This window comes from Cricetulus griseus, chromosome 7, assembly GCF_003668045.3.
Source record: "Cricetulus griseus strain 17A/GY chromosome 7, alternate assembly CriGri-PICRH-1.0, whole genome shotgun sequence".
Taxonomy (NCBI): domain Eukaryota; kingdom Metazoa; phylum Chordata; class Mammalia; order Rodentia; family Cricetidae; genus Cricetulus; species Cricetulus griseus.
Genome location: NC_048600.1, coordinates 132,441,232 through 132,459,252, shown reverse-complemented (window position 1 = coordinate 132,459,252; position 18,021 = coordinate 132,441,232). Strand labels below are relative to the sequence as shown.

At 54.6% G+C, this 18,021-nt stretch overlaps 1 protein-coding gene across 7 annotated transcripts in view; it reads right to left on the bottom strand.

Moving 5' to 3' along the window:
• The window catches only part of Baiap2 (BAR/IMD domain containing adaptor protein 2), a 68,008-nt gene extending 59,008 nt beyond the window's left edge, over positions 1-9,000 (bottom strand). For 4 of the 7 annotated variants that reach the window (XM_027425459.2, XM_027425460.2, XM_027425457.2 and 1 more), the window contains exon 1: positions 8,829-8,999. In XM_027425459.2, the coding sequence (XP_027281260.1) occupies positions 8,829-8,882 (54 nt within the window). In that variant the 5' untranslated portion in view covers positions 8,883-8,999. Of the gene's footprint in view, positions 1-8,828 lie in introns of all 7 variants that reach the window. The other 3 variants (XM_027425461.2, XM_027425462.2, XM_027425463.2) reach the window with 2 other exon arrangements.
• Between the last annotated feature and the right edge of the window lie 9,021 nt (positions 9,001-18,021).

Here is an 18,021-nt window from a genome sequence, read left to right as displayed (position 1 = left end):
TGTCAACCTCCACAAAGGCACGACTTCCCAACAGATGGCCCCCAAAGTTGGTTACTCTGGTTTGGGTCACAGATCATATCCTTGGAAAGATGGGTGGTCAGTTCCGGAGAGACACATTCAAACTATTAAGCTGGAGCCAAACTCCTTTTTTGTTTTGTTTTTTGAGACAGGGTCTCTCAACGTAGCCCTGGTTGTCCTTGAACTTGCTACATAGACCAAGCTGGTCCTGAACTCACATAGATCCTCCTGCCTCTGCCTGCATACACCACTATGTCCGGTTCCTGGGTCGAAATTCTTGACTGGGTGCTGTATAATGACATCATAACATGACACCCTGGGGATCCACTGACATAAGCTGAGGGCTGCAATTTGCTGAAATTGGAAGGAACAAGAAATACAATTGCCGGGCATTGGTGGCGCACGCCTTTAATCCCAGCACTCGGGAGGCAGAGGCAGGTGGATCTCTGTGAGTTCGAGACCAGCCTGGTCTACAAGAGCTAGTTCCAGGACAGCCTCCAAAGCCACAGAGAAACCCTGTCTTGAAAAAACCAAAAAAAAAGAGAAAGAAAAAGAAAAGAAAAGAAATACAATTAGCCTAGAAAGACACCATGGTAAAGAGACAGACAGCCCCCAAGATGGCACTCCCTCCAACTGCAGGGCAGATGCTGCCATGGCTGCATGTGCTGGGCCTGCCCTCTAGGCCCCACTGTCTGATTGGAATAGTCCTTAAAGAGGCCACTAAGGTGGAACGAGGTCATGGGGGGGGGGGGGCTCTAGGCTAATCTGGCTGGTGTCTTTATAGAAAGAGACCATGACACAGGGGGGCCACATTGTCTGCTGGGCAGGGAGAGGTCTCAGGAGAAACCACTTGCCCTACCCTCACCTCCTAGGGTTGTCTGAGGATAAACATCTTGCCCAAGTCCTCAATTTGTAGCATTATATTTCAACACTGAGTTGACCAGCGCTGGGTCACTCCCACATCCAGCATGGCAGGGCTGGACAGTCAGTCTTTCCATCACTACCCATTACAGAAGAGGTCTGATCATTGTGCTTCTCTAAGAACATGCAGGGCCACTCACTGGTCCATCTCTCCTGTGACTGTGCTGGCTGAGGATCAGGCCCAGGCCCACTGGTGGAAGACACACTAGTAATATGTAAGCTTGGAGGCAGACTTGGAATGCTCTAGTCTACGCCTCTTTCTAGCGACCTCAGATCAGGCAGTTATCATGTGCTGGCCCCACGGATATTGCAACAGACAGGAATGCAGGACCCCTGGTGCCCAGGTATTGGCTTGACACCCCTGCCTGAAGCACCAACAGTCCTCTGCAAACTGTGTGTCCCATGGGATAATGGCCCTGGTTACCAGTGACAAAGTGAACCTGACTGAAACACTAGAGCCCAAGCCTAGTCTCATCTGAAGCCCAGCTCAGTGTCCTACTTCCCCTCATAAAGCAGGCACACATATGGGACTCAGAGCTATGCCTAGGCGAGCAGCAAGAAGGCATCCAAGACAGTCCACAGACAGCAATGCGGAAGCTTCTCACAAAAGAGCCACGGGACTGACTGGTGACACAGTACTCCAGGCCTAAGTACCTGGCCTTCTCCTGAAGCTGGGCTGGAATTCAGGCTACTGGTCTGACCACAGCCCAAGATTCCCAATCCTAGGGCAGGCTGGGTTTACCATGGGTGAAGATGGACAGTAGGCCTCACCTACTTGAGACAGTCACTTAGGGTAGCATTAGGCTTTATAGGCTGCTATAAAAGATGAAGAGGGATGGGGTGTGCAGAGGGACCCAGGTTTGGTGTATTTCCTCTGCCTCCAGCTCCCTTTCATTCCCTGTAGTATAAAAGCCCAGCAGGTAAGGAGCAACACATTCACTCTGCTAGGGCCGGACTCTACCCTGGCCTGACAAGGGTCCAGAAAGCCCAAGGCTCCTGTGGGTGGGATACCTTCCTCCCAACATCCCACCGCACCCCACTGTCACTGCGAGGACTTGGCACTGTGTGTGACAATTCCCACATTTCTCTGCACCATCAGCAGGAGCAGCTGGGGCATTTGTGGCTCACTTGGCACAATCCCCTTTGGTGACTTCCCCTGCCATGTCTGTACATTCCAGCCTACAAACCACTAAAAGATCACAAAGAGGGTGAGGGGCCTGGCTACTGGCTGGAAACCAGAAAGTACCAGAAACAAAAAAACGATAGCACCTTGGAAGCTTACAAAACAATCCCAGAGACACCCTGAAAGTGTTTTATCAATACCCCTAAATGTTTGGGGGTGAGTATTGGGAACCCCTCAGATGCTGACATCCCTGAATTAGATCTGATTTCAAATGCAAGTAAGTTCTGCAGAAATCCTAACATCAAAAAACAAAAATCTAATATTTACACCCCATGTGTTTTTTTGAAGACAGTCTCATTCTGTAGCCTGCTTGACTTGGGGTTTATTGTGCAGCCCAGACTGGCCTCAATCTCAAGGAATTCTCCTTCCTGGGTCTCCCAAGAGCTGGGATTTTAGGCATGAACCACTGTGTCCACCCACCCCCATCCCCACCCCAGCACTGTGTGGAACACTGGAGTCTAGAACAAGCTAGGAAATGCTCTACCTCTGAGCTATACTCAACCCCTAAATAACCCTAAAAGAGAAGCTGCAGTGCCGGTGTGGCAGCCCACACCTGGGGAGGCAGAGGCAGGAAGATATCTATGAGAGTTCCAGGCCAGCCAGAGTTATAGAGTGAGACCTTGTCTCAAAAACACACATATACACGCACGCACACCACTGCTGACAATATAAAATCAAAATCCCCAGCCACAGGAAAGTTTTCTCCTTCCTCCAGAGGGCTCTGGCATCTGGACCAGAAGGTAATCCCTGAAGAACTTCTCACACCCTCTTCCACCAAGGGCAACAGGACTCGGGCTTTCACCTCAGGCCAAGACATCAAGACTGGCTTCACCAGGCCCTGGAGTATCCACGGACCCTGTGGTTATCCCAATGTTCATGCCACAGCCCATTCACACAGCTCAGACTAAGCAGGGAAAGGGCCAGCAAGGCTTCAGCTTCTGCTCCAATCCAAGCAAGGACCAGACACTGTCTTATGGTGGCCCACTCTGGAGGAGGCAGAGAAGACCCTAGCTAGGGCTGGAAGGCAGAGGACAGCTCAGGAAGCTGGGTGTCAGGTCCCATCAGCACTACAGCAGGCAGAAAGGGGCTCCTGTTGATGCTGGCAGCAGGTCAGCTGCAGGGTGCCTACACAGACACAAAGCCTGGGCCTGCCCCAGGCTCTCAAGGTGATTCCTTGGAAACCATCAGCTAATGTCCCATCTCTTCCTCCTCTCCGTGCCACCCTGGCCACTCTTCCCCCTCCCACCCCAGATCTCTTTATCAAGGGACCAACCTCAAGGGACTCCAGGACCCAGCAGGACAAAGCTCTTGCTGCTAACATTTCGACCTGCTTTTCCAGCCGTACACCTGGGTCATCACCTCCAGGAAAACGGCTCATGCTGGGCCAATGCTCCTCAGGCCCAGGGCTGAAGAGCAGTCCTTGAGTGTGGGCAGATGGCAGTTCCAATGTCACCTCTCCAGAACCAAGGAATAAAACTCACTCAGACCCAACTGCTGTTGGGTTCCCATCAGAACCTGGCTGCTGTTCTGGACCCTGGGGATATGTCAGGGAGATAAGTCACCCTGGTCACGGTGCCAAATGAGTCCTGAGCTTTCAAGTCTGGGCCTTGGGGCTGGCCAGGCCAGCCTCCCCCTGGACCTGCAATCTGAAGCTTCCTAGTGTGCAGTTCAGGGATGCAGCTGTGCCCCCTCGACCTCCCTACCACCCCAGGTTGAGGCTCCTCGAGTCATCAGACAGCTGTACTTGCACAATTGGGTTGGGGATGACTCAGAGCAGGGGGTGGCAGAGGGTTGGAGGAAGGTGCCAATGGTCCACGCCCATCAGTAATTATTCCAGGCACAGGCAAGGATCACAACATGGCGCAGTGTAACGCTGTGCTAAACAGGGTAAGCTGACAGTCACCTAGTTGCCCTGAGCACAGGCCTTTCAGGGGAGTGCAGTTTCTCTACCTTGAACCCTCAGGAGAGCCCTAGGCCAGGCACAGGAGGGCATCATGGGAGGCCCTGGCTAGGAGCACCGGGATCTGAGACAGAGCCCAGGAATCAGCCCTAGTCAGCAGCAATCAAATGTTCAGGAGTCAGTACAATGACAGCCACAGGCAATGCTAGTCAGGACATCTAGCACAGAGGGGACTATGAGGGGCTAAGCAAAGAAACCTTCCCCTGTTCCTGCAGTGACACCTAGCTGTCTTGAGTAGGGCTCACATTCAGTCACCAGTGAGAAGATGGACTGCCCCTGACCTCCCTGTGGCTTGCCTCCCCTGCAAGATCCTTTCCCTATGTGGAAGGGGACCATGCGGACCTCAGGGGCTGGCCCTTCAGAAGCTGTGATACAGGAACACTGCAGCTCCTAGCAGCACCCATTCACCTCCTAGTAGCAGCACCAGCCTTCACTGTGACCTCAGGGCCAGCTAGTCAGCCAGTGTGTACAACAAGCCAACCTCTGCCCCCAAAAGACTTACACTCCAGGAAAGACCCACCACACAGCAGGCACAGGCAAGCACTTTTCCAGACCGTGCTCTAGAGCCCCAGATACCAGTGGAACATCACGGTCACCTCCAATAGCAAACACCAACTGCATGCAACAATGCACTAGGCATTTCCTACAGGACAGGGCCTGGGGACATGGGCTGCAGAGCTGGTCAGCTCAGGATCAGTATGACAAACAAGCTGCCTTTTGTTGCCCTGGCTGACCTACAAAAGAGACAAGATCTGAATTTCCATCCCTAAAATGCTGGTGTTGGACAAGGACAGGTAACACATGAAGGAAGTGCTCAAAAGACAGGCCCAGACAGGCCCACTCAGGGAGAGCAGACCCAGCCTCCCTACCGACAGGACAGACCCGGAAGTACCTGTAATACACATGTGCACACAGAAAGAACACAGCACCGTGGTCTCTCTCCTCTCAGCCAGCAAGCACTGCCAATTAGTGCCTTTGAGAAATCACACTTCACAGTCACCACCCGGCTCTCCCTTCTTAAAACAAGGGAAGGGTACTGCTTTGCTTTGGTCCCACACTTCCATAGTTCCCCAAAACATCCTCCTAGAGAAGTGAGAGGGATATAGGAGGAATGGTGGGGGGCTCCCCCTGACAGATATGACCAATCACAACACCAGTGCTAAGCTCAACTGCTCCTGGAACCTTCTGGTACCTGCTACCTTCATTAGATGGCTACAGCATGGCCTGGCCAGCTTTCTGTCAATAGCCATAGTGTGAGGATGACCAGGCAGCAGCCGGGAACAATCCCAACCATGCTACCCCAAGACTCCGGAACTGCAATACCATGAGCAGCTTCTGCCAGGCTGCACACCAAAGGAGAACAATAGATAGTGCTGCTCTTGAAGAAGTGACTGCCACCCTGGGGGTCATGGGGTTACCCAGGATCCAGGGGCTTCCTTGAGAAACCACTAAATTCAGCCAGGCGTACAGGTACGAGCCTACAATCCTAGCACTCAGAAGGTGGAGGCAGGAGAATCAGGAGTTCAAGGTCATTTTCAGCTACATAGTGAGGTTGAGGTAGGTCTAGCCTACCTGAAACCCTGTCTCAGAAAACAAACAACAACCCTACTTGGGCTGTCGAAATGGCTCCTCAGGTAAGGGTGCTTGCCACCAAGCTGACAGCCAGAGTTCACTTAGTACCTACCCACTTAGTAGGAGAAAACATTCTCACAAGTTGTCCTCTAATCACCATACGGGAGCCTAGTGCTCACCCGCGCGCGCGCGCGCACACACACACACACACACACACAAATAAAAATTTGAAAAAAAATGCCAGGCATAGTGGTACACACCTTTAATCCCAGCACTTGGGAGGCAGAGGCAGGCAGATCTCTGTGAGTTTGAGGCCAGCCTGGTCTACAGATAGTGTTCCAGGACAGCCAGGGCTACACAGTGAGACCCTGTCTCGAAAACAACAAGTTAGCTGACCTGACCCCCTCTTCTCATCCCACCAGGATCTCATCAAGAGGCTAAATAAGTCAGTTCTTTACACTCAGAGGGACCCAAAAGGGCTCTGAGGCTTTAGCCTGACTTATTCTGAAGACCACACTCACTTTTACCTGGGCAGTAGACCCTACTTCCAGTAATCCATGCCCAATCCAGGTGCTACCCAGGGTGGATACCAGTCAGACTCGTTTCTGCTGCCAGTGCATGGGGAGGGGGCGCTTCTTTGCCTAAGGCCCCCCTTCTCTACAGGGCCCAAAGGCCTATAGAGAAGCTCCTGCTGAACGTCAGGAAACTGTCCTGTTTTTCTTCCCTTCATCTTTCATGAAATTCCCGAGGACACAGCTCCCAAGGGAACTGAACCACCAGGAAAGAGGTCAAAGACTGCGTTCTTCCAGGAGGAAAATCAAAACTGTACATTTTATTCCTGAATTCTTAATCAGCAGGGCCAAGGACAAGCATCTTTCTTTGCCAAGGTAAACACCACTCAGAACTGCAGCTGAAGTGATGCAAGGGCCAAAGCAAACAGCAGAGCTGTGTGGCGGTGACACTGAACAGAGCCACATCAGCCGTCCCGAGAGGTACTGCCAGTATGTCTGCAAGCACAGGAACAGCCCCTAGTAGGTAGTCAACCACCACATGTCCCAGGAGAAGACAGCCTGGCAGACTGGCTGGACCGGCCTAGAGCTGCATACTGGTAGCTCTGGCTCTCCTGATTGTGCCTCTGTGTGGGCTGGGCATCTCGTGGCCCGCATGCCAAAACTGCCTAGCCTGTACTACAGCCACCACACATTGTGGACTCCTTAGTGACAAAAAACAAAATGAGAACTGAGCACAGGAGTCAAAGAGTCAGTAGTTAGGTCCTCAGAGGGTACCTAACCTGCCTACATGGCAGGAAAGTCCTTCAGACATCTGCAGCCTACCTGTGTCCAACACCTCAGAACTGATGAAGATTTTATCGCCACATGTTCACCGGGAGGAAGTGCCAACCACTGCCCCAAACAGCAAACGACCCACATGGAGTCCGTGAGTCCCCAGCCTGCTAGCCTGCAGCCACTGCTAGATGGCCCCAAGTGCCAAGATCCGGATGAATTATAGTAGCATGTGGGTGAAGGCAAAGGCTGACTGCCCAGGTGTGAGCTTTAAGGTGGGATTCTCTGGGGCAAAGCTAACCCTCACACCCTGCAGGACTCTCCACAGGGAGGTTCCTGTTTAATGGTTTCAGTGAAGGAGCAGGAAAAATGGGGAGGGGGGCAGATCATGACCAGCACCCCTCTCCCATCCCTACAGTGAAGAGCAAACTGTAATGGAACTAATGACTAATAATTTAATAAGCCTCCCTCCCCTGACAGCATGTGCTTCCACAGAGCAACAAGAGGGAGTCTGATACTAAACACAAAAACCCAAAGGCTGTTCTGAATCCTGTTTGCCTGCAGCAAGAACATGGCAAAGGGCTCCTTCAGCCCCCACCCACCTCCAGGATTCCTCCACACTCATGTAACTACAACTTTAAAGCCTTTATTAAATGATGAATTAAAGTACAATCTGCCCACTGGACTCCAGCTGAAACCTAAGGGGCCACCCTAGAAGCGTCCATCTGCTCCCAGCATCGTGGTGAGCACAGCTAAGAGTGCTTCACAGGCCACTGCCGAGAAAGGCGCAGCCATGGTTGGTTCATACAAGCAGAAACTGTTGCTCTAGAGCAGGCACAATCTCATTCAGCCATGAACCAGCAACTCCATGTAAAAAAAAAAAAAAAAAAAAAAAAAAAAAAAAGCCAGTGACTATAATCTCAAGCCTTTCACTAACCCTTCACACACAGTTTTGAAATAAAGCATAGCTTTGTAAGAGGGCTGCCATGGACCGGTCAGGGCAGGGATTTCTCTCTTGAGAAAAAAAAAAAAATGTCACTGGGAACTGCAGTGGGCCCGGTGCCATCAGGGAGCCCCAGGTTGCGGTGTGGGGCCAGGACTAGGAGAGCCCACACTGAAGAAACGGGAAGCGGTCCAGTCCACATTACCCAAGGCAGACATAACACAACAGCAGGGGGCTTCCAGAGGGGGCTTGAAGAAGGCGCTGCAGTTCTCCTAGGAGAAACTGTCATTTCACAGATGATGTGAATGCGACTCTTAACACATATCAGAAGCAAAAGCGGGCGCGTCAGCCTCCTACACAATTAGTCTTCTCCCTCTGCGGTTACATAAGATGACGGATTATCTGTCCACCCATCCAACCTGCCCGCGCTCGACCTCCCACTTTGGGCCACGTCCATTAACGCCCGTAAAGGAGTTGTGGAAAGGGAAAGCCTGTTGACGAGAAAGTGCCCAGAGGCTGGCATCACAGCGCCTAGGAGAGCCCCGCGGTGCCACCGCGCCAAGCAAGCGCAGGGCGACCGACCGCTGCAGTCTGCAACCCCCACGCCGCCCCCGCTCCCTGTTCCCTCACTCCGGGGTGCAGCGGACCAGACCGGGTGGCAGAGCAGCCCAGGCCCGCACCGCTCGGTCCCTCCGGACGCCGGGGCAGACAGGCGTACTGAGGGGAGCGCGCGCGCGCGGGGGCCGTGGGCGCCGTCGGGGTGGGGGCGCCCACTCGTGCTCCGGGGCCGCGCGGGCCGCGGCGGGCGTAAGGACCCTGGGCGGGCGCGGCCACCTGTGAGCAACCAAAGATCGGCCCACCACACCCGCAGTCCGGGAGCCGGCCCGCCGGTGGCCAGCTCGGGCCTGAAGACTCAGGGGCGCACTCCGGGCCGCGCTGGAAACTCACCTTATAGACATTTTCCGTGAGCCGGTGCATCTCCTCCGAGCGTGAGAGCGACATGGTCCTGGGTCCCGGCTACACCACAGACCAGAGAAGGGGCACGGGCGGCGGCGAGGAAGGCAACAGCCGCGGCAACAGGAAAAGGCGCGCAGACCGGGACCACAGAGCGCGGCGCCCGGCGGCCGCTGCCTTTATAGCCGCTGAAGCCCCACCCCGCATAGACCCCGCCCCGGCCCGCCCCGCCGCGCCCGGATCACCGCCCCCGGCTGTCCGCCCCCGCCCAACCCAGCCGCTGCTAGGCAACCGCCAGGCCCGCTCCCGGGCCCTTCTTCCCATTGGTGGGGTTCGGAGGCGGGGGCGAGGGGCGGGATAGAGGCGGGACTCGGAGGCTGGCTGCGGGCGGCGATTGGCCGGCCGCTGGGAGGGGAGCGCGGCGCGCGCCGAGCCCTGGAGCAGCCTGAGGGGGCCGGAGCGACAGCCAGGCTGGGGGCGGGAAGCGGGGGCGGGGTGGCGCAGGAAGAGCGAGCGCGGGGTGTGGGCGGCGCGGGGGCGCCGGCGCTAACGCGCGTGGAGGCGGCGCTCGGGAGGCGCGGTACGGCGGGCTGCAGGCCCTCGAGGGTCCGCAGGATGCGCCCGGTGGCTCCCGCGCTATTATAGCAGGTGAGTCGGCGAGGCGGCGTCCACCCCGGACGGTCTTCCGGAAGGGAGGACTCCCGGGGCGGGAGTGGGTGGAGGCGGAGGAGGGTGCTGAAGTGGAGGGAGGACCCGAACCCTGGAAGGCAGGATCCGGGCAGGGTGGGCCCTGGGGCGGGTCCCTGAGGTGGGCGGACCCGGCAGAGGGGCGCGTGCGGCGGGGAGAGAACCTAAGGGGCGGTATGGCAGGGGCTGGGGGTGGAAAGCTCCGGGGAGGAGCCGCCCAGCACAGCTTGGAGCTGCCCGGCGGCTGGTGGTTTAATAAGGAAGGTACTGGGTAAGGTTTGGCTGTGGACCAGGTTGGCACACGGGGTTCCAGCACAGTCCCTTTGGAGAAATATTTGCACAAACTAGACGAACCCAGAGGAATTATTTGCTTTACATTGTAAAACACCACAGCTGAATGTTTCCTTTTAATTAAACGTAACACTCCAGCATCCATTTCCTGGACAGCTGGTCACTCCACTCCGTCCACAGCCCAGAGGACTAGATCCATGGCGCCGCTGTCAGGACTCAGACGGGTGCCTGTTGGCTTTGCTACAAGTGTAAGAGGCAAAGGGCGGGATTTAGAAAGCACGGGACAGAGATTTGTTTTCCTGTGCTTTCAGCCTGTACATCCCTGTGTATGTTTCCTTGGGTTCTTTTGGTTGCAAGAGACAGAAAGCCAGCTTAAATTGGCTGTCAAATAGGGGCCTTTGTTGACTCAGGCAACTGGTTGGTCACAGTTGCTCCTCTCTCTCCCTCCCTCCCTCCCTCCCTATTCCTGTTATCTAGAACAGCATGGTATAGGGCTTGCTCAACCCGACTGCCACACATTGATCCCTCACTGACCTGAAGGCCCACAGGGAGCTGGTGCACAAGGGTAGAGGCAGCCCCTCCGTGCTTGTCCCCCGAGATCGATCGGGGACCCAGAGGAGAATGAGAGGGGGAGGTTGGCAGCAAAAACGGGAGGTCTCTCTGGGAGAGCCAGAAGGGGTTCCTCCAGAAAAGTTCCCTGGTCAGGGCCACTCCCCCTTCTGCAACAACCCACAGTCACCCTGTTTCTGTCCAAGGAGCACACTCACATGGGTGACAGACTCAAACCAGCTGGCTTCCCAGAAGCCTCAGGCCTGTCCATTGGCAGGAGGCCCGACAACTGCAACCGAAGCCCACAGTGGAAGAGGGCTGTCAGGACACTTCAGTAGAAGTGAGCCTGCACCCTGCCTGCAGCTTAGTGCACTGTGACCAACACCTGGCATGGACAGGAGACAGACAGTCAGGACCTGTCTTTACATCCAGCCGACAAGGACATGTTCCCTTCAGCTCTCTTCCAGGCGATTTAGCCTGAGCCCAGGCTTCAGTGGTGTTCCCCGAAGCCTTTCTGTCCCAGACAGCAGCTCCTTTAATGGTAGGGGCACCATGGGTCAGAGTTCAAGTTGCTGAGTGGGTAGGCCACTCTTTCCCTGACTCCTCTTCATCCAAAGCCCATTACAAGACTCATCTTATAGCTTTCCCCATTACACTGGTGGCTGAGGAATCTGTTTACCTTCCTAAAGGTTTAGCAGCCTGGTAGTGCTACTTGGAATTATGGCCTGTGTGTGGGCTTGCACCCACGTGGCTTTGTCCATCAGGGGTGGAGGTAACCATGGTCAAGGTGGAACCATTGTCATTGGCTCTTTGCACATCTTCCCAGGAAGAATAGTGAGAAGCTCTTCTTGTCCCAGCTTTGGGGTGGATGAAAGCAGCTCTGGGAAGCAGCTCTGGGAGACTCACTGAGAGACTAACACTGACAGACCATTGTCCACCATAAGCCACTGGCTTTCCCTCTCTTGGCACTGTCAATCTGCCCTGGGTAGAGATCTGAAGCCCCCAGCCGTCATCCATGTGTCCACTCCCCTGAGCACCAGCCTTACGTTTGCGTGCGTAATGCTGAGCCCAGGGCTAAACTCCGATAGGCAGTGCTGCAGGTCACCAGTTCAGGGTGGGCAACCCCAGAGATGGGCTGGGGGTGGGGAGCGCCAGTGTGTATGTCTCCACAAGCTTATTTTTAGTTGCGTTATATAAGTGGCTTCATCCCGGCGTCATGGAGGAAGGGGGGGGTCTCAGATTTAATTACAGAATGACAGCCTTTGCATTTCAAGCAAGCTGTTCTCCTGGCAAGGCAGGCACACGGATCGGGAGTCTACTCAGCAGAAGCTGCCCTTGGGGAAGTGGCCCCCAGCAGACTGTCAGCCCACCTTCACCTCCATCCTCTGCCATTTGCCTAAGGTCTCCAGAGATGGTGGGAGACCTGTGCCTGTTAAGGGAGCGCTCTCCACCCCCACCCCACCCCTACCTGGCAACTTTTCTTCTCTCTAAGGAAAGGATCTCCCAATCAGAACTCTTCTGTTTTCATCCCCCAACTGAAGCTTTTGTAATAGGTAACTCTTCTAATAGGAGAGACAGAAAAGCTCCAGAGCCTGGGCTTCTGGGGCTTCAGGAAAAGCCTTCCGTTTTTCCCTCCACACCCTGGTCGTCCATGTTAGCTGCTTCCTCCCTGCTTGGCAGATGTCTGGGCCAGACCCGAGGGCAGAAGGGCATTCTTGTATGTCGGGCACACTGCTCTGGTTTCAGGACAGTTTGAATGGCTGGCCAGCTTGGTGGCTAAAACCTTATCAGCAAGAATGTGCTGGGAGGTCCAGGTAGAAGTCTCACTCCTACCAGCAGGAAGGCTCTTTCAGCTGCTGTCAGCCACTTGGGTTTCCTCTGGCCTTCAAGGCATAGCCTGTCACAGTAGAGGGGGGATAGGTTGAGACCTGACCTTGGCAGGCTCAGGGTGTAGTGTGAGAAGAAGGCCCTGGTTTAAGGAACCCGTCCTAGTCACTGGTCAGCTTGCAGGCAGAGGCAGAGCAGACATTATGTGGTTCTGGGCAGGCTCCCTGACCTCCTTGAGCCCCCAAAGCAGAGGTTAGGGTGCTGAGCAGTATTGGGAGGAGTCATGCAGAGCCATGTGGAGGAATCACCACACTTTAGAGGCTGGCACTGTCCTGAACAGAGCGCTCTTCCTTCTCAGTCTTCCTTCCCAGCCCAGCAGGGACAGCACAGTTGACTCCTGACCAGTGTCCAGTGTGCTGCCATGTCCCCATCATGACTGAAGGTGGAGAGACCGCAGCCCAGGGATGCCTGAGGAGACAGGAAGACTGAAGGTCCCCTGACACCCTGCTGCTGGGTCCTGGGCAGGAAGAGGAGGACACTAGGTAGAATGTGGAGAACTCTGGATGAACTGTGGACTTTAGTTAATGATATGTCGGCACCAGCACTAGAATGGTAGTCAGTCCATCACACTAAGGCAGCAAGCTAACAATGGTAGCTGGGTGGGCTCAGGGGCAGTCTTCGGATGTCTGAGGCCCTGGGCCTGTTCCCTGGTACCACTCCAAAGAAGAGGACGTGGAGTGTCTTTGCTCTGAATGAGGAAATGTAGAGCGAAGGACCTTGCCGGGCCCCGGGCTACAGGTCAGAGGGTGCTGGGAGCTGCCATGTCTGCCTTGCCTGTGCAAGCTGAGGTCTAAAGAGCAGAGCAGTTCAGCTCTCTTGCTATACCAGAGGTGGGTGCTTCCCTGCTTCCTCCCAGGCTGCACCTCAGCTTTACGTGTAACTGGCTCCTCAGCCGCCATGTGGGTCCTGCTTCCTGCTGTAGGAAGCAGATTAGCCCAGGGCACCTGGCCATCTCTTGTGTCTTCTGTTTCCTCTTAAACATACGGTATGGCTGGAAAGAAGGGACCAGGAAGGGCACTTGCCTGACGGATGGAGGTGTGAACATGGTCTTGTGGTTTTCCAGAGTGTCACCCGACACTGTCCTCTGTCCTCTTCGACACACGGCCTTAAAAATCCCATTGGCACTGTGGCCTCCTACAGAGCCTCCCCTACAGGCAGGCCCAGGAAGACAGAGCCTTTGTGCCCGCATCCTGCCCTGTCGCCCCGGCAGAGGGGAAGCCTCCCCAGCAACCATCCCCTTATGTAATCTGCACATCACAGCGGCATGACTCCAGGTGCCTGTGGGAGGTAGCGCGGGGGTGAGTGCAGGGGCGCAAACAAGCCTCGAAGTTTCCTTGGGTGCTTCTCCTCTTGCTACATTTCAGCACCATCCTGTGTCTGCCAGCTCGGTCACCCACTTGCCTATTAGAATACATTAACTGACAATGCAGACTTAAATAACTTGAGCAGGTGTCAGGCTGCAGTGGAGCCCTCTGCACTGAACCCTTCTGCAGCTGGCCAAGTGAGCTCAGAGGACTATGGTCCAAGGTTGGTGATGAGTGCAGTCTGCAGACCAAGCATACACAAGACCAAACTTAAGAGTGCTGGGATACAGGTGTCCTCGTCAACATGGGAAACCCACCCTATGTCAGGCACACCCATTCTTTCTGTGCACACCCAGCCTGTGGTGGGGCTGTAAAGACAGCTCTAGCAGCAGAAGCCTAGCACAGGCAGACCTGGCTGTGCCCTCCTGCTCCACCAAGTGTCCTTCGTAGGCCAGAGTGGTCCCTTAGCTTCCCTGGGAAAAGATGAAAGACAAACTTTGCTTCCTGCTTATTGTTCTGATTTGCTTACCCCAAATAAAACATCCTTTTTCTTCTTATTGTTTTGCCTCTTTTTTTTTTTTTTTTTTTTTTTGAGACAGGGTTTCTCTGTGTGGCTTTGGAGGCTGTCCTGGAACTCACTCTAGACCAGGCTGGCGGATCACAGAGATCCTCCTGCCTCTGCCTCCCGAGTGCTGGGATTAAAGGCGTGTTTCACCACCACCCAGCCTGCTCTGCCTCTTAAATTAAGTTGCCTTGAACAGGTCTAAAGGTGTTTTCAGGTTGTGGCAGAGGAAATTGTTTTCCAGACCCTGAAGTCAAAAGACACCCAACCCGAGCCGTGCGGTGTTCCTCCAGGTCCTTTCCCACCGCACCGCCGTCCCCAGCTGGTGCTGCCAGAGCAAGAAGCCCAGACACGTACACGCTGCTTCCCATGCTCGCTCACAGATGGCTTCCCTGCCCAGGGCTGGCTGGCTGCTGCTAATTTCGGCTGCTGGAGGCTCCGTGTGCGCTCTCTCTTTTTTTAATTCTGTGTTTATTTAAAGCCAGATTTTGAAATCTTGTCTTCAACTCTGAAATCTGAAATTTTCTTGCAGCAGATCTCACCCACCCCACCCCCCCAATACACACACACAGGACACAAAGTATAGGGAAGCCTGATGAACAACTGGCCAGGGCCCCTCATAGCAGAGAGCTCAGGAGATCCCTTGAATATGCTTGGTGTTTCCGTGTAAACAGGGGAAGCCATGTGGAGTGTCTGATCAGAGGCCAGAGGCTCGCCTGCTGCCTGGTGCTGCTGCAGGAGGGGCTGGCTGGGATAGTACTGACTTATCTTACCCACAGCCCTGCAACCAGGCCTGGTGTGGCCCAGGTATCCAGGACCCCAGTGCCAATCCCCCGCCCCCCGCTTTGTCCCTTGGGCTCTCAGAGTGCCCCTTACCCAGGAAAACCACCTATAGGCTCTTCATGGTTAGGGCTCTGTAAAGGATGCCTGTCCAGCTTTCGGGTGTGTTGACACACACTGGGCTGCTCTCAGGCAGGCAGTGCCCATGTCCTATCTACCCAGTGTCATGACACACAGTGGAACTCTGCCCCTGACTCTGGGACCTAGAAGACTAAACCCTGGCACGGGGAACACGTTAGAGACACACAAGGGCTGCACCCATTGCAGGAAAGGCAACGACCCATCGGCCCTCCCACAGCTACCCTGGAATATGCTAGAGGGGCTCTGGTGAAAAAGGAACCATCTTGAGGGAACTGGTCAGAGGCTGAGGCAGAACCAGCTCCAGGAGGAAGGAGTGTGCCTAGGGCAGCGGCGGGGGTGGGAGTGGGGGGGCATGTGAGATACTGGCCAAGTTCCCTACCCACCTCTGCCTCTTCTCCAGCAGGCCTAGAGAGGGAAGCATGCCGCTCCCACCCAGAGCCATCTGCAAGCCCTGCCAGGGCCTGTCTAACACGGACAGTGTGAAGGGCTGGGGTTGTGTTCCCCGGCATGTCCAGTCAGAGAGGAAGATGACTGAGAAAAACTAGTGGAGATCAGGCTTGGGAACGCCATTTCTCTAGCAGGTCTTCTTCTCTCAGGGTTGGGAGACAGACCTTTGTAGAGGACTGTAAAAAACTAGGTATCCCCTGTCTGTATGAAAGGAATACTCTGTCCCTGCCAGGAAACCATGGCTCTAAAAGGATGTGTGTGACATTTCACCCACTGTCCAACCAAAGCTCAGCTGTGCCACCTTTCCACACGTCACTCTGCAGCCACTGCTGGCAGAAACATGGAAGCTGCCAAAGCGCCACGGGATCTGCTAACTCTCACCCTAATCTGAGGGGGTTTTTCCTGCAGGAACCAACAAAATCCTCTGCATAGCTTGAGGAGTTGGCCTTCTGAGCCTCGGAGCTGGTGTTGGTGGGCTCGGTGGTGTTCACCTGCCTGGGCTCTTACTTTCCAAGGAGAAAACCCCACATTCTGGATTCCAAAGGCTTAGGCAGGACGCAGGCTCAGGGCTCCAGAAGCCTGAAGTTGAACTGTGGTACGTGGCAGTTTCCTTAGATGTATGTGTGTGTGTGTGTGTGTGTGTGTGTGTGTGTGTGTGTGTGTGTGTGAGAGAGAGAGAGAGAGAGAGAGAGAGAGAGAGAGAGAGAGAGAGAGAGAGAGAGACACAGAGAGAGAGAGCACTGTGTCCACACTGTTGACATTGGAGCAGATGCAGTAGAGCCTGTGAGTAACTCCTGGGCATCCAACTTGGCTGCTCTTACCTAGGATCTCAACCCTTGGGGTTTTAGGAAAGACTGAAGCTTTTGGGCCCCCATGCAGAGGGCTCTCTTCACTGCCCCCTGGTGGAAAGTCAAAGAAAGGAGCAGGTGAGCACACTGGCAGAAGTTGAAGGCAAGGGTGGGCACCAGAGGAGGCTACCAGCTCACAGGGTTTGGCTACACCTAGGAGGTGAGTGACCCAGGCAGTCACAGACTCTTGGCTTTCTCTGTCTCCTAAGGGAAGACTTACTCTCCCTTCAGGCTGAGGAAGAAAGAAGAAGCTGACAGCTGCTGCTGCTGCAGTGGGCTCTCCTGGAGCCTTCGATGGACATGAGGGCAGCTTGTGCACCTATAAATTGGTGCTTCTGGGAAATAGTGTTTGTGCTGTTTTCTAGGGACCCAGTGACATCTTAAAATAGAGAGGTAAAATCGCCTAAAACTAAAAAAAAAAAAAAAACCTCTTAAGGTGTTCAATTCTGCTCATTTGAATGACAGGCAGTGTGCATGTATAACCTGTACCCACTACCATCCGTCTGCCAAGTTCAAAATCGCTTCATTCTTTTCCCTTGGATATTTTGTTTTTTCTGGTTTGGGTTTTGGCTGGTTGTCTGTCCCTTTGTTTTTGAGATAGGGACTCATGGAGCTCCAGTTGAATGTCCCAGTCCTCCTGACGCCACCTCCCACGCGCTAGGAGTAGGGGAGCTGGGACTGAAGGTGGCCCCGAGCAGCACAGACAGGCGCCTTCCCAGGTGAGCCACGTCCTCTCCCAGAACTGATGGCTGTGCTAACTGTACTTAATTTAACTCTGTCCGGGGATCCATGAGGCTGCCAGGCCCCTCTTATCCTCAGCAACACACGTCCCCCTGTTTTTAGACCATAGCCACCCTGGTGAGCATGAGTGGGGCCATTGTTTCTTGACCACTTCCCTGGTGGCCAATGAGGGGCCTGTCAGCCTCTTCTTCCCCGGGTCTCCTTTGTTGATTTTATCCCACTGAGAACCTCATACGTGAACATGCATCTACATGACCCCTACTGCGCTGGGACCCCCCAGCTCCACCCATACCCCTCCCACACCCGTGATCTCTTCTTTATTATTGTTGCATGTATATTTAATGTGTGTGTATGCATATATGCACACACATACAAATAATCCACTGAGTCCATTTCACTCTGAGTCTATGTACGTGTGTCCGGGATGACCACGTGGGACTGGACAGGAGTCTTCTCTCTCTCTCTCTCTTGTGGTATTTTTGTTTGTTTACCTTTTTTTCTTTCTTGAGTCTTCTCTTTTTAAGAAGGAACCACAGCCTTCACTCCAGCGCTCCAGTGGGAGGGAGCTGGCAGGTGCCTCGGGACAACCGGCTGTAACTGGCCTCAGCTCAGAGCCCCAGCTCTTGATGAAGCCTGACAGATGCACAGTGAGATAGACATTGGAGTTGGGTGGGAGCCCCCACCCACTCTTACAGACACTTGTGAGAGCCCAGGTTAGCAGGGACAGGGCCGAGAGGCAGCCTCCAGGGACCAGGTCATCCGGGGGACTGGGGTGGAGGAGCTGTGTCTTACTCACAGGGTGCTGGGCCGGGTGAGTTCCCCCGACTCACAAGAATTACAGCTTCTTCCCCGTAGGCTGTGCCTGCTGCACCTGGCAGACCGGAGCCATGGCGGCTTCAGCAGGAGTGGGCTTATTAAAGAGTGTCAGGGAGAGACCCAGAAAAAGAGCC